Source organism: Pongo pygmaeus, chromosome 17, assembly GCF_028885625.2.
Source record: "Pongo pygmaeus isolate AG05252 chromosome 17, NHGRI_mPonPyg2-v2.0_pri, whole genome shotgun sequence".
NCBI classification, from domain to species: Eukaryota; Metazoa; Chordata; class Mammalia; order Primates; family Hominidae; genus Pongo; species Pongo pygmaeus.
In genome coordinates, this window is record NC_072390.2 from 51,073,739 (window position 1) to 51,086,875 (window position 13,137).

The window sequence follows — 13,137 nt, forward strand, 5'->3', positions numbered from 1 at the left end:
AACCCTGTCCAAGCTAAACTTGATGGCTACTACAGTTAGTACTTGGGGACATAATTTTCAGCTCCTCATCGTACTGGTTACCAACTCTTCTGTTCATGTAGTACAAAGAATAGTAATATGGTAGCCGGGATACAATATCATTCTTCCACAAATCCCACCTCTGATTTATTACATCTTTTAGCAGCAGCCCTGGGTGTTGCCTCAGTTTGAACCGGTAATCCACTAAGCCTTCCTGATTTTTGTCACACATTTTTATCTGCCAGTTTCTTCCATTCTGCGTATCCGCGATTGATTGATTCACATTTAAATCCGGGGCCTTGCATTTTTCCCCCATTGATTGTGGGCCAGAGTTCCAGCCTCAAGATAATTAAGAATTCTGTTTTGCCTCTTTCTCTTATTAACTGTTAGTGCTAATTTTATTTAACAAAAAATGAATAAGCAGATCTTCCATGCCATTGATGAAAATATCTAGTGGGACAGAGACAAGGAATGCATAAACCAGTGCAGCCTGCAGGTTGACACTGATCAGTCAGGGCATTTTAGGGTCATTGTGCAATTAGTGGGAAGCTGTTGAACTCTGACCATCCAGCTGTGTTTCTTCGTTGGGGTCACAAGGCCTTCCTGGAATCAAGATATGCTGCATCTGACAGTCAGTGCCGTAACTTTGGAGTCACACACGCCTGCACCATCCTTGGGGTGGGTTGCTTTTTCATCTACAAAATGGGAGTGATAATAGCGAAGAGGATGTAAAACACTAAGCAACAGGAGATGCCCAGTATGGTTTCCTGCCCCTGCCCTAGGAGTACAGGGTTTTATTCTTTTCCCTTCTCCTCTCCCACCTTGTTGACCTTCCCTGTGGCTTAAGGCTTTTGTCTCAAAGAGGAGAAGGCTCTGGCTGGGGTTTCCCGCCTTTTCACAGTGCTGGCTGCTCCCTTCCTCCTTTAGGGTTGTTGCTGTTCTGCCTGCTGTGTGGCTGTGCACCGCCAGGCCTGCACTATTGGGAAAGTTTCTTAGGTCCCAGCCCTGCCCCCAGCTTCTTTGTGAGTGCCATGGAGAGCAGCCTACTGGTGGATGCCAAATCCCTTTGTGTCTGCAGTTCCAAGGGGTTTATGCTCTCATGGTAGCCCACAGTTGACTTTTGACAATTTGCTAAAACTATTATCTGAGGTTTTATTGTTTTTATTATTATTATTATTATTATTATTATTATTTTGAGACGGGGTCTCGTTCTGTCACCCAGGCTGGCGTATAGTGACACAGTCTCGGCTCACTGCAGCCTCGACAGCCCAGGCTCAAGCAGTCCTCCTACCTCAGCCTCCTGAGTAGCTGGGACCACAGGGCACACACCACCACACCCAGCTAATTTTCTGTGTTTTGAATGGAGATGGGGTTTCACCATGTTGCCTGGTCTGGTCTCAAACTCCTGAGCTTAAGTGATTCTCCCGCCTTGGCCTCCCAAAGTACTGAGAATACAGGTGTGAGCCACTGTGCCCGGCCTGAGTTTTTCCTGCTGCTTTGTATAAATGGCTTCATTTTCCTCCGTACCCTGCCTCAGATAGTCCATTGCTGGCCTCTCACCCTTTCTGGGTGGATAGAACACTCTCCCTCCCTAGATTTCAGGCTACTTGGTTTTCCTGCAACCCCAGGTATATGATGGGCTCAAGAAAAGTTATGGTGTGAAAGATTGTTTGTCTCTCTCTTATTATTAGGTTGGGAGTGACACTCGACATCTTTCCAGCTGGAAGCCAGAAGTCCAGTTGTTAATATTATAAAAACACTGTAAATATACTGCAATAGCATGAGATGTACTCAGCCAGCAAATTCTATATGGTCTAGGCAAAGGGAGTTACTAGAACATTATAGTTAGTTCTTTGAATTGCACTATTGTCTTAAATCCATCCTTGATATTGGATGTTGTGTTTATAATTCCCACATTAATTGAATTGAAATATATTTCATTAATAGAAATTCGATTAAGACTAATTTTTTTATAATTCAGTTAATGATAACAGATTAAAGAAAAAATATGGCAACTGGGCATGGTGGCCTGTAGTCCCAGCTATGGGGAGGCTGAGACAGGAAGATCCCTGGATCCCAGTTCATGATCAGCTTGAATAACACATAGACCCCATCTCAAAAAACTAAAATAGCTAAAGTTTACTGGTATAATATGGAAATCTTGATAGTAAAAAATAACTTTTTAAAACATTTACTGAATTTTTTGTGATTACAAAAATAACATACTCTCTTTGTATAAAACTTTAGAAATACAAAAAAAGTAAAATAAAAATTACCTAGAAACACTACCACATAAAGATCATCATTTTTTGGTACCTTTTCTTCTGATTTTTCTTTAAATTTTTCTTACAAAATTAACTCTAAGTATATTATAAGCATTTCCTTTGTTACTACAATATTTTTAAACTACAATATTTAATGCCTACATAATATACAGTCATATGAATGTACTATTATTAATTCGACTTTTCTCATCTTGTTAATCGAATTGTTTCCAATGCTATGCTGTGTTTAAAGAGCTTTGTTTCTAATGGCATAAAAATATGTTTAGTGAATGAGGTTGTGTTTGAATTTTTGCATGTTTATCAACATTATATTAGATGAGATTTCTAAAATTCCATGGGTTTTAATGGCATAGTCATGTAATATTTGTGTTGGGGTTGTTGTGGGTATAAAGTGCCAGCTTCTTCATTAGGGCTGTTGCTCTTCTGCCGGCCACTTGGCTGTGCATACCCAGAACACTCATTCTCACTGATTTCATATGTTAGAGGCCCCCATGTGAGAATAATCTCAGTAGGAGAAAAAAGGGAAAAAGCAAGTTTTACTAGTTATTGTTTTAGGAAGACCTCAGAGTGAGAGAGAAGTGATTCAGGCCAGGCCTCAAAGAGGGCAGCAGGCTGAGGAGGCCCCACTGTCCAGACAGGTCTCCAGACACAGGGCTAAATAGCAGTTTCTTCCATTCACTCTGAGATGATCATCTTCAGGGAGCTGATTGTGGTTCCTCAATTCTTAAGAGGCTTGCTGATAAACCAGAATTTTAACTTACAAAGACATTATTCTTATGAACGCAAGAAGCAGAAACTAAGGGTGCACCTTTGACTCTTCTGCCCCTGTAGCCCAGGGCAACCAGCTGAGTTTTAGCAGTTGGAGGAAGAGTAGAAGTGGGTGGCTCTAATCTGGAAGAACATTTAGGGAAATGCAAAAACACCAAAGTAGGCAGCATGCTGTTCCTTCCAGAGAGATGTTCTACCCTTTTCTAGGAGAGTTGGATGGGCAAGAGTACCAGAAGCAGCACAGGCTTCTGGGAGCCTGCAGGGTTCTGCCACTCTCTACTCTAGCCCCCGTCTGCCAGCCCTTCTCCCCCTACTCCAAAGAGATATGAGCTGCCTGCCACACTCTTCTAACAGCACATTTGCCCAACCTGAGTTTTAGCTGTTCATTTTCATGTTTCCAGGGCTGGTTATTTACTTAAGAGAGTTCTTTCACCTTTATTGTTACTCAGAAGATAATATTTGTCACATTTTCCCAAGGCTTAAGTTTTTGCACCAGAGTGAAAGATGGGAACCTCCACAGTATAGTGGAAAGAATCAGATTGACCTGGGTTTTTCTTTAACTTCTTCCAGAAATGAGCTATGCGACAAGTTACATAGCCTCCTTAGAATCTGAAGTTTTGTATTTGAAAATGGTAATGCTGCCAACTGGAAAAGTACCCAATCTTGTTGATTTCCCTCAACCAAGAATTTCATTCTGCATATACTATCAAGGTGCTCCTTCGGGCAATATCTTAGTGCAGGGATTTTGGTATTCCTTAGTAAACAATAAAAGATGTGCATGTTACTTTTTTTTTTTTTTTTTTTTGAGACAGAGTCTCACTCTGTCATCCAGGCTGGAGTGCAGTGGCACGATCTTGGCTCACTGGAACCTCTGCCTCCTGGCTTCAAGCGATTCTCCTGCCTCAGACACCTGAGTAGCTGGGATTACAGGCATGTGCCACCATGCCCAGCTAATTTTTGTATTTTTAGTAGAGACAGATTCCACCATGTTGGTCAGGCTGGTCTCGAACTCCTGACCTCATGATCCTCCCACCTCGGCCTCCCAAAGTGCTGGGATTACAGGCATGAGCCACCGTGCCTGGCCGCATGTTACATTTTGTCAGTTATTCATAATTACCTTGAATATCTGAAGGGAAAGTTAGCCAAGTGGATGTTTTCTGATTCTTGTCCACTTTTATTAATGGTTCTTTAAAGAAGCTCTTACTGACAAAGCCAGTCCCCAAAAAAGGGGGGTCTTTCCCTGATTGGTGCTATAAAGCCAATACACAAAACCAAAAGTGAGCACCAAGCAGTGCAGGCTTTATTCGATGGCCATGGAATTGAGAAGTGGAAGCGTGGTTCACAAATCAGCTCCTCAGTTTGAGAGAGTGGGGAAGTCACAGATACAGGGCATCTTTAATGAAGGGGTTGGGGCATTAAAAGCAAGGGAAGGAATAGTCATGTCTTTTCTGGAGATGGTGGGGGGAACTTCTGAAACTGGAATGCCACTTTTCCTTTTTGTCCTTTTATGGTTTCTTCTCATTGTTGTCATGGTGATTATCAACTCTCAGGGTGCTGGTGGAAGTGTCCTTTTGCATGAGAGTTAGATGATAATGAAATTAGAAACTCTTCAGAGGCCAAGTGAGCGGCCACCCTGGATCCCAGCAGTCGGAGCCAGTTTAGTCAGGAGGGGGCACTTCTGACCTCAGGCATCCTATTTCCCAAAGGTAAGCAGAGTTAAGGTAGGATAGAAATTCACTTGGTCATGTAGGCCTTTTCTGGGGTAACAAAACTTTCATCTAAGCCCCAGAATTTTATCTCAATAGAGAAAATGCCAGCCAGGCACGGTGGCTCACGCCTGTAATCCTAGCACTTTGGGAGGCTGAGGAGGGTGGATCACCTGAGGCTGGGAGTTCGAGACCAGCCTGACCAACATGGAGAAACCCCACGTCTACTAAAAATACAAAATTAGCTGGGCTTAGTGATGCATGCCTGTAATCCTAGCTACTCAGGAGGCTGAGGCAGGAGAATTACTTGAACCCTCGAGGTGGAGGTTGCAGTGAGCTGAGATTGTGCCATTGCACTCCAGCCTGGCGCTGGTAAAAAGAAAAGAAAAGAAAATGCCAATTTGTAGCACTATTTATTGTTATTTTTGATTATTTTGAGTTGTCTGCTATAGTTTTCATTCTGTAAGATTTCCTGTTCACTAGTAAAATCCTAAGGGCTACCCAGCCTTACAGTTGGCTACTATACCTTCTGCAAATTGCATTGTGTCATAAGCAGGTTGGTCATCAGGCCCTGAGGCTGGACCACATGGGTTTGGTGCACATGACTTCCTGTTCTGGTGGATGTGCCAACCACAGTCTCCACACTCTCCCTTGAAGGACACCTGCAAAACAAGACCCAGAGTTCTGTACTTAGTTAATATATTTGGGCCTATACTTTATTTCTGGTAATATCCACCTCATGTTGCAGATAACCTATGAGAGGTCGGGAAGGGAGAGATTTGGAGTCTGGGATGTCTGTTGGATTGTTTGATAACCAGTTACGAAGGCTTTAGGGCGAACTCTGAGCTGCTTGCTCAGCAATTCTGAGCTTAAGTATATGGCATTGAGATACAATGTTTAAATAAAGAGTTTGTATCCTAAGTCACTTGAGATCTTTTTTTCTTTATAGCAATACTTGTATATTCTAAAGTGCTGATGAGCTTGTAAACAATGTGGTAAAGGTTTATAGATCAAGTTATCTTACCACTTTCGAATTCAGTTTTAATAACCAGCATCCATTTATATAACATATATTTATGATGTTTTAGTGGAAAATGAAACAAATAAAATGAAGCATGGTTTTCCAACCCCCTTTGTAATTTCAATCTTGAGGTTTGGAAATTGTTTTCTTTTTATGGCTCTTGAATTTTTAGAAGAGAAATTAGGAATTTGAAGATTTTTTGGAATTCTTTTATTTTTGCTTAACGAGCAGCATATTTGACCTGCTAAGTATAGTTCTTGTATTTCTGTAAGTGCAATAAAAGATGAAAGGACTTCCAGTTTGTTTTTATGTGTAAAAGTATTAAGAAACTGTCTTTTTATTACCTTCTCACATATTTGGTGATTACATTTTATCTGAAATCTAGATACACAGGTTCTGTACAGGCAACTCCATACTCTTCCTGTGGGCTGACCTAGAAAATAAAACAACAGCAAGAACAAGGCTCTTTGTTGACACCATCCTGCTACCCTTCCCTCCAGCCCAGCCTACCTGTCACGGAGCTGACATTGAGCTCTGTGTTATTTATGGAATATGGAGGTTCAATCCCTGGACTGAGGCTTGACTTGACAAATGTTACTTCCTTGGATCAAGAGGAATCCCTGGCCTTCTGAAGGCTTTTAGCCTTTATTTTGAGAGTGCAAAATGATAGCTACAACAGAAAGTAAAGCTCAGCTCAGTAACCCCCAAAATGTGCTAAATCATTATGAAATGTGCAACAATTCACAGCCATCTGTATATTCCTGCTTTTGCACTCCTCTTATGTAAGGGGATTATTTCAGATTTCTGTTACATACTGTGATTTAGCTGCATGCTTTAGAACAACATAAACATAGTCTTTATTATAACAGACAACTAAAAATGGAATACTAGTATTTCCTAGGTTGTAATTAAAGAAAATGTAGGTAACAGAAAGCCCAAAGACTGAATCTAGAGCTCCAGTGTGTTTCTCCAGCCCAAAGAAAGTGAGGTTGTTTGTGTGAACAGGGCCCCAAAAGCCATCACATGGGTCTTTTGCTCCATGGAAGCTGGAAAGGGCTGGCTGGATCCAGTTCTGAGCCTTGTTCTCATTTACAATGCCAGAGCTGTCCTCTAAGAAAGCTCTCTGTTTGCATCTGTCCTCAGCAACCTGGCACTCAAGACGTTGTTGAAAGTAGAAGCAGAGAATCTTGGATTCAGAGGGACCTTACATGGGGTCAGCCAGTCCACCCTCTGCAGGCTCTGAACTCCTTCTGCAAAGGCCTTAGTAAGTGGCCGTGCAGAGCCTCCAGAGACAGGGAATCTACTCCCTCCCCACCAGCTTGGTTGTCTTGAGACCACTGATGCTGATGCTGCCTGCTTTCTGCCCTATACTCCTGTGTGACTGCTTTGTGACTGCCATGTCTTCCATGGCCTTGGATGCTTCATAAGAATGAGAATCAATTCTAATTGATTTCTCTCAGTGCTGGACAAATGGGCAGGTGCTTGAGCCTGTAAGTTGTAGTGAAACCCTTCGTTACCACATGAAGGCATGCCAGGCAGAGCTGGAAATCAGACAGTTCAGATTGGAGTGACGCTTTGCTGACATGTCTGGGCCACACTGTGGTGTGTGCTCTGGCATCCTTGCAGCTTGTTCCACTCTCCTCGTTTGTGACACTCTCTCTTGCTGCCACACTTGGCCTGCCTCTCCTTCTCCATCATTATCCTCCCCGATTTGCCTCTTCTCAGCAGATGTGGTCTGTGAATCTTAATATCCACTCCACTTATTATAAAATGTGTCTAACATAAGCACAAGGGGCACCAAGGGTGGATTTTTAAGAGCTATGGGGTGAGCAGTGTCTTTGGACTTGGAGAGGGTGTGTGGCCTCCACTGTGGTTGTTCCAAGCTTCCAAGGGTTTTGACTGCATTCCAGATACATGAGGGCATCAGAGTAAGTGATTTCTGGATTAATGAGGTTGGCTCTTAGAATTCTTTTGATGGAATGTACCTTTCTTACTTTCAAGTCGATGCAGTAATGCTAGTAAGGTACTTCTGAGGAGGATCCTGCGGGACATATTTTGACGATGAGTTAGTACGTGCTTGAAATTAGTACCATGCATTTCTACAAAATTAGTGTTCTAGTGCTCTTTTTTCCTAAAGTGATTTAACTAATATGCTTATTATTAATTTACATAGTAAAGCTTCCAAAAGTACATCCACATAAACTTAAACTCAATAGAAGCCAAATTCATAGAAACCTAAAATTATGCATCAGAAGATGTTTGGGGATTTTTTTAAAAAAAACAAATTACAGTACCAAAAAAGCTCCAAACAGAGCCTGTATCACAGAGGAGAGAAAGACAGGAATAGGCATGTTGAGACCAATAGAAAAAGGAGGCTTTGCTAGAAAACAGTGGTTTCTTAATTAGCCACATGTAGGAGAATGGCTTAGGGATTCTGGGTGCCTGAGACCGCATCGGTCAAGGCCCCTTGACCACAGAGATACTCAGAGGGAGCCTCTGTGAGGTGGGCTAAGGGGCCCTGCTGAGACCAGCTAATGGGGGGAGTGGGTTGGGCAGTAGCCAGGTTCTTTCCTGGGAAGGCATTTAGAGGCTTAAACCACATAATAATAGTCCACCCACTGAGGAAGTTGCCAAGCCTGAACTTGCTAGGTCTTTTTATTTACTTGAAGAAATTTCTTCAGCCCTAAATGTACAAAGCGCAACTCGTGATACCATACCTTCTCCTTCAACCTCCAACGTGTAGTTGAGAAAAATACACTGGAATGTAGTCTATTCCTACAGAATAGAAGCAGAGGAGCAATTGTGGGCCTCAAGTTATGAGGGCAGACACTCTCTGAAGAGTTCCCAGCACTCTAAAGTACTCAGCTCCCTGTGTGGGGAGGAGGTTACCTCGAGAATGGCAGCCCGGGGTATGACTTGCCCTCATCGCAATGGTTGGGGCGGGGGGGCTTGGCTTTGCTGGGGGCTACTACGAGGTGAGAAAGGGAGGCTGGGGGCTGGGAGGGCTCACTCCACACAGCATAGGGGGATGGATTCAGAGGATGGGCTGGCCTACCCTTCACACACATGCTGACTGAACAGCTTCTCATGGGTCAGATAAAGCCTCTTTGCTGCTGTGAAGCTTACGTTCTTAGAGGCAACAGAGGCATATAGTAGGTGAACAAGTGTCTGTAGCAATTTCAGGTCATGATAAAGGATGTGGATAGAAAAGGCCGAGTGTAGTGGCTCATGCCTGAAATCCTAGCACTTTGGGAGGCCGAGGTGAGAGGTTTGCTGGATTCTAGGAGTTTAAGACCAGCCTGGGCAACATAGAGAGACACTATCTCTACAAAAAAAATTTAAAGAAAAATAGCCAGATATGGTGGCACGTACCTATAGTCCAGTTACTCGAGAGGCTGAGGTGGGAGGATGACTTCAGCCCAGGAGTTTGAGGCTGCAGTGAGCTATGCTTACACCACCACACTCCAGCCTGGGTGACAGAATGAGACCCTGTCTCAAATAAAACGAGGTGGCTGGGCACGATGGCTCATGCCTGTAATCCCAGCACTTTGAGAGGCTGAGGCAGGTGGATCACCTGAAGCCAGGAGTTCAGGACCAGCCTGGCCAACATGGCGAAACACCTTTTCTACTTAAAATACAAAAATCAGCCAGGCATGGTGGTGCGCACCTGTAGTCCCAGCTATTCAGGAGGCTGAGGCAGGAGAATCACTTGAACCTGGGAGGTGGAGGTTGCAGTGAGCCAAGATTGCACCTCTTAACTCCAGCCTGGGCAACAGAACAAGACTCCATCTCAAAAAAAATAAACAAATAAATCAGGGTGATGTGATAGTGACCAAGGGGCTCCTTTGGGTAAAAGAGTCAGGAAGGTATTTTTTATAATGAGAATTTCTCTGATCTGAAGGATGAGGTCAGTCCTGTGATGACTGGTTCTAGGTGGCTTTCAGGCAGAAGGAATAACCAGTGAGAAGACCCTGAATCATGGATGAACTCTGCTGTGTGAAAAACACTAACACAACTATAGAGCTTAGCATGTGAAGTGCACTGGGCCGGAGAGGGGGTGTCAAGAAAGGAGATCAGAGGGCTTGGCGGAGGCCAGCACAGAAAGCCTGCTGGGACAGGCAGCACCCTGGGCATGATGGGGAGTGATTGAGGCTTGAGAGAAGGAGGGTGCAGTGTTCACTCTGGCTGCAGTTTGGAGAATGGACTTCAGAAGGACCAGGCCAGAGCACTTAGGCTCTTCCAGCACTGGTGGGTGGATTTGCTGTGGAGATGGGGTGAGGGAAGTGCAGGCAAACCCTTCCCAGTGCTCAGGGTGGTGGGGCTTTGTCCTGAGGTGGGGGCTTTGGAGGGAGCAGGCTGGGAGTGGTAGGTGGAAGGGGGTAAGCATGAATGAAAATTGAGAGTTCTGTTTTGGCCACAGTGAATCTGTTAGCATCTGAGTGGAGATGTCAGGAGATTATATGATGCCTGCTCAGGAGTTTGGTCAGGCCTGGAGTGCAATATTTAGCCTCTGATCTTAGATGGACTTTCAAACCAGGGCACTGGATGAACTCACCTAGAGAGGGTGTGGAAAGAGAGAGAAGGAGAGGAAAGAGAGAGGAGGAGAGTAAAGAGGAGTGAACTCAGAGGTCTTCCCACACTGAGAGACTGAGCACCCAAAAAGAACCAATGAAAAAGGAGCCACTCAGGAGACTGGTTGCCCAGAGGGAGAGGAAGTTGTTTTTGGAGAGAGCAGTTAGTTGTCACATGGTGCTGAGAGATGAGCAAAAATGGGCAGAGAAGTAACCACTGGATTTGATACCATGGAGGCCACTGGTGACCTGGACAAGTAATCTGAGTGGTGGTGATGGAAGTCCTATCAAATTGGGGTGATGAGTCAGTGGGAAGTTAGGAGGTGGAGCCAGGGGCTGTAGCACCTCTTTGAAGAAGTTTCCTCATAAAGGGGAGCTGAGCACTTGGGCACTGGCTGGAGAGAGATGTGGAATTGAGGAAAAGACAAATGGTGTGCTTGGTAGGTATGACAGCAGAGGAGAGGGAAGCAAGGGGGTAAAGGGGTTGCATGAATGTGGATGAATGACTTGGGGTAAGTGGTGTTTTTAAGCTATTCCCTGTGGACTGCGCAACACAGTCCCCTCTTTGGGCTCCCCCAAATTTACCTATAAATTCTACCCATTTTCCCTAACACTGTGATGTGGGCAGATGTGTCTGAAGCACAGAATCTTCCTTGGGCTGCAGAACATAGGAAGTAGCTGGAGCTGATTTGCCACAACCAGTGATACAGGCTCAAGGGGTGGGCGAGAGGTCATGGATTGATCGATCTGGTCACTGACTGATTTATTCAGTCAACAAACACCTTCCAGCTCCCTCTGTGCCAAGTGCCGTTCCAGGTCCGGCAGCCACAGTGCAAATAAGCCCCCTCAAAGCGCATTTTGCCCATAGCGGGATGGGGCCACTGACAAGCCAGCAGCTTGGGGTGGAATGTACAGCCCAAGGCAACCTTGCTGTTTCTCGGCTGCACAGTTTGAACCCATTTGCAGGAGGTAGTTGGTGTAAGAATTCCTTTAGGAGGAGGCTTTTGGAAGGAAGTGGAGTCAAGGGCAAAATTGTGGGCAAGTCCCTGCAGCAGCACCTAAGGGGCCCCGGAGGCTGACCCAGAGACCCCAAGGCTGCTGCAGCCCTGGGGCTGGTAAAGCCGGGGTTAGGAATCTGTGGCAGCTTCAGTTGAGAGGTTTGGGGTTTTCTGTAGGTGAATAACCTGTGACCTCCCCGAGGGTGCATACTGAGGGAGGGCTTCTGCCTGTTTGAGGGAAGGCCTCTGGGCTTCATGCAGCTCCTGGCAAATGCTGAGCCCTGGATCCAGGGAGTAGGGGTTCTGTGGCTCCAGGCGGCCTTCTCTGCTTGGCTTTAAGAATGGGGGACTTGGTTCCGGTTCCCTTCCACCTAAGCTGGCTGTTGTGACTTTGGATGACTTGTTTAACCCACTGTTTCTGCTTCTTCACCAGAAAAATAAGAATTGTGCTTATGCCTACCTCACAATGTTATAATTGGGGTAAAACGAAGACGTAATCGATTCAGCAAATGCTCATGTTTGAGAGTTGCCGGGTGTGAGTTCTGGAGCCATGCGTCCTGGGTTCATGTCCTGGTTCTGTTTTTTACTGCGTGACTGCAGGCAGGGAACTTTGTACCTCAGTTTCCTCATCTGCACAATGGGGATGGTACTAACACCTGCCTTCTGAGGCGTCTAATGAGGGACTGTGAGGATCTGTGAAGGAATCTGTGTAATCACTGAGAGCGTCTCATCTAGGAAGCGCTGGATGCCTGCTGTGGTTAGGAAGATGCTCTCAGGTGCACAGGGCCTTGTTGGCAGTGATGTGATGGTTTTATCTCTTCTGCCAGTTCCGCCTGGTGGTGAAGACAGCCCTGAAGCTGCTGCTCGTCTTTGTAGAGTACTCGGAGTCCAACGCACCTCTCCTAATTCAGGCTGTCACTGCTGTTGACACGAAAAGAGGTGAGTAGTCCCTGCCCCCTTATGTCATGAAGGTGAAGGTGTCTAATGTAGGGAGGCTTCTGCGTTGTACATGCTTGAGACAGATTTAAGAATTAACAGAATTCCCGAGATGTGGACTTCCCACTGCAAGAAATGTTTTTTAGGATAGTAAGCACACAAAGCTTAGGGCCAGAATGGGGTTTGATAATGAAAGAAAAGTGCTCATGAGCTTACCTGGGAGAGGTCAGATCCTGAGCTTGTCTTTGCCTCTACCCAGCTCCTGCCACCGAAACACAGAAGTCTAGCTCCTCCTCCTGTTCTTCCTGTCTTGTTCAGGGTTTCCCTGGCTCCTTCTTCTCCTCTCCTCTACGCTTCATTGCTTATGACCACCAGATGTTTCTAGAACCTTCTCCCTTCCTCTCCTCCATCCCCTGCCCTGCCTTACTCAGGCCCTCACTAGGTTTAACCTATGCTCCTGGCCACCCTCCCAAACAGTTCGGTCACATCCAAACCTGCCAGTGGCTTCCCAGTGCTTATAGCATAAAGTCAGTCCCCTGGCTAAGGGGACCCTTCACCCTTCAACTCCTGCCCAGCTGCCACCCCCCTCTCCCACCTCGGCTGTACCCCCACCCCCTTACCTTGGGCATGTACTTTTAAAGCCCATGTGTGCACCTCTTCTCTGCTGTGGTGGTGTTGCCCATCCCTGTCTCTCCAAGTCGGGGTTGCCTGCTCAAGGATGGGGTCTCTGTCTCCCAGAGTGGTGTCCCAGCACCCCAGCTGGCCCAGAGCCAGCAGGCATGCTGCAAACACGTGGCGAAGAATGAGCTTCTGCTCTGGTTTACTGTGTAACGT

At 45.5% G+C, this 13,137-nt stretch overlaps 1 protein-coding gene across 5 annotated transcripts in view; it reads left to right on the forward strand.

The window, feature by feature from the left end:
- The window catches only part of FHOD3 (formin homology 2 domain containing 3), a 507,914-nt gene that overhangs the window by 298,874 nt on the left and 195,903 nt on the right, over nucleotides 1-13,137 (forward strand). For all 5 annotated transcript variants that reach the window (XM_054461095.2, XM_054461096.2, XM_054461098.2 and 2 more), the window contains exon 7: nucleotides 12,195-12,306. In XM_054461095.2, coding sequence (XP_054317070.2) covers nucleotides 12,195-12,306 — 112 coding nt within the window. The remainder of the gene's footprint in view (nucleotides 1-12,194; nucleotides 12,307-13,137) is intronic.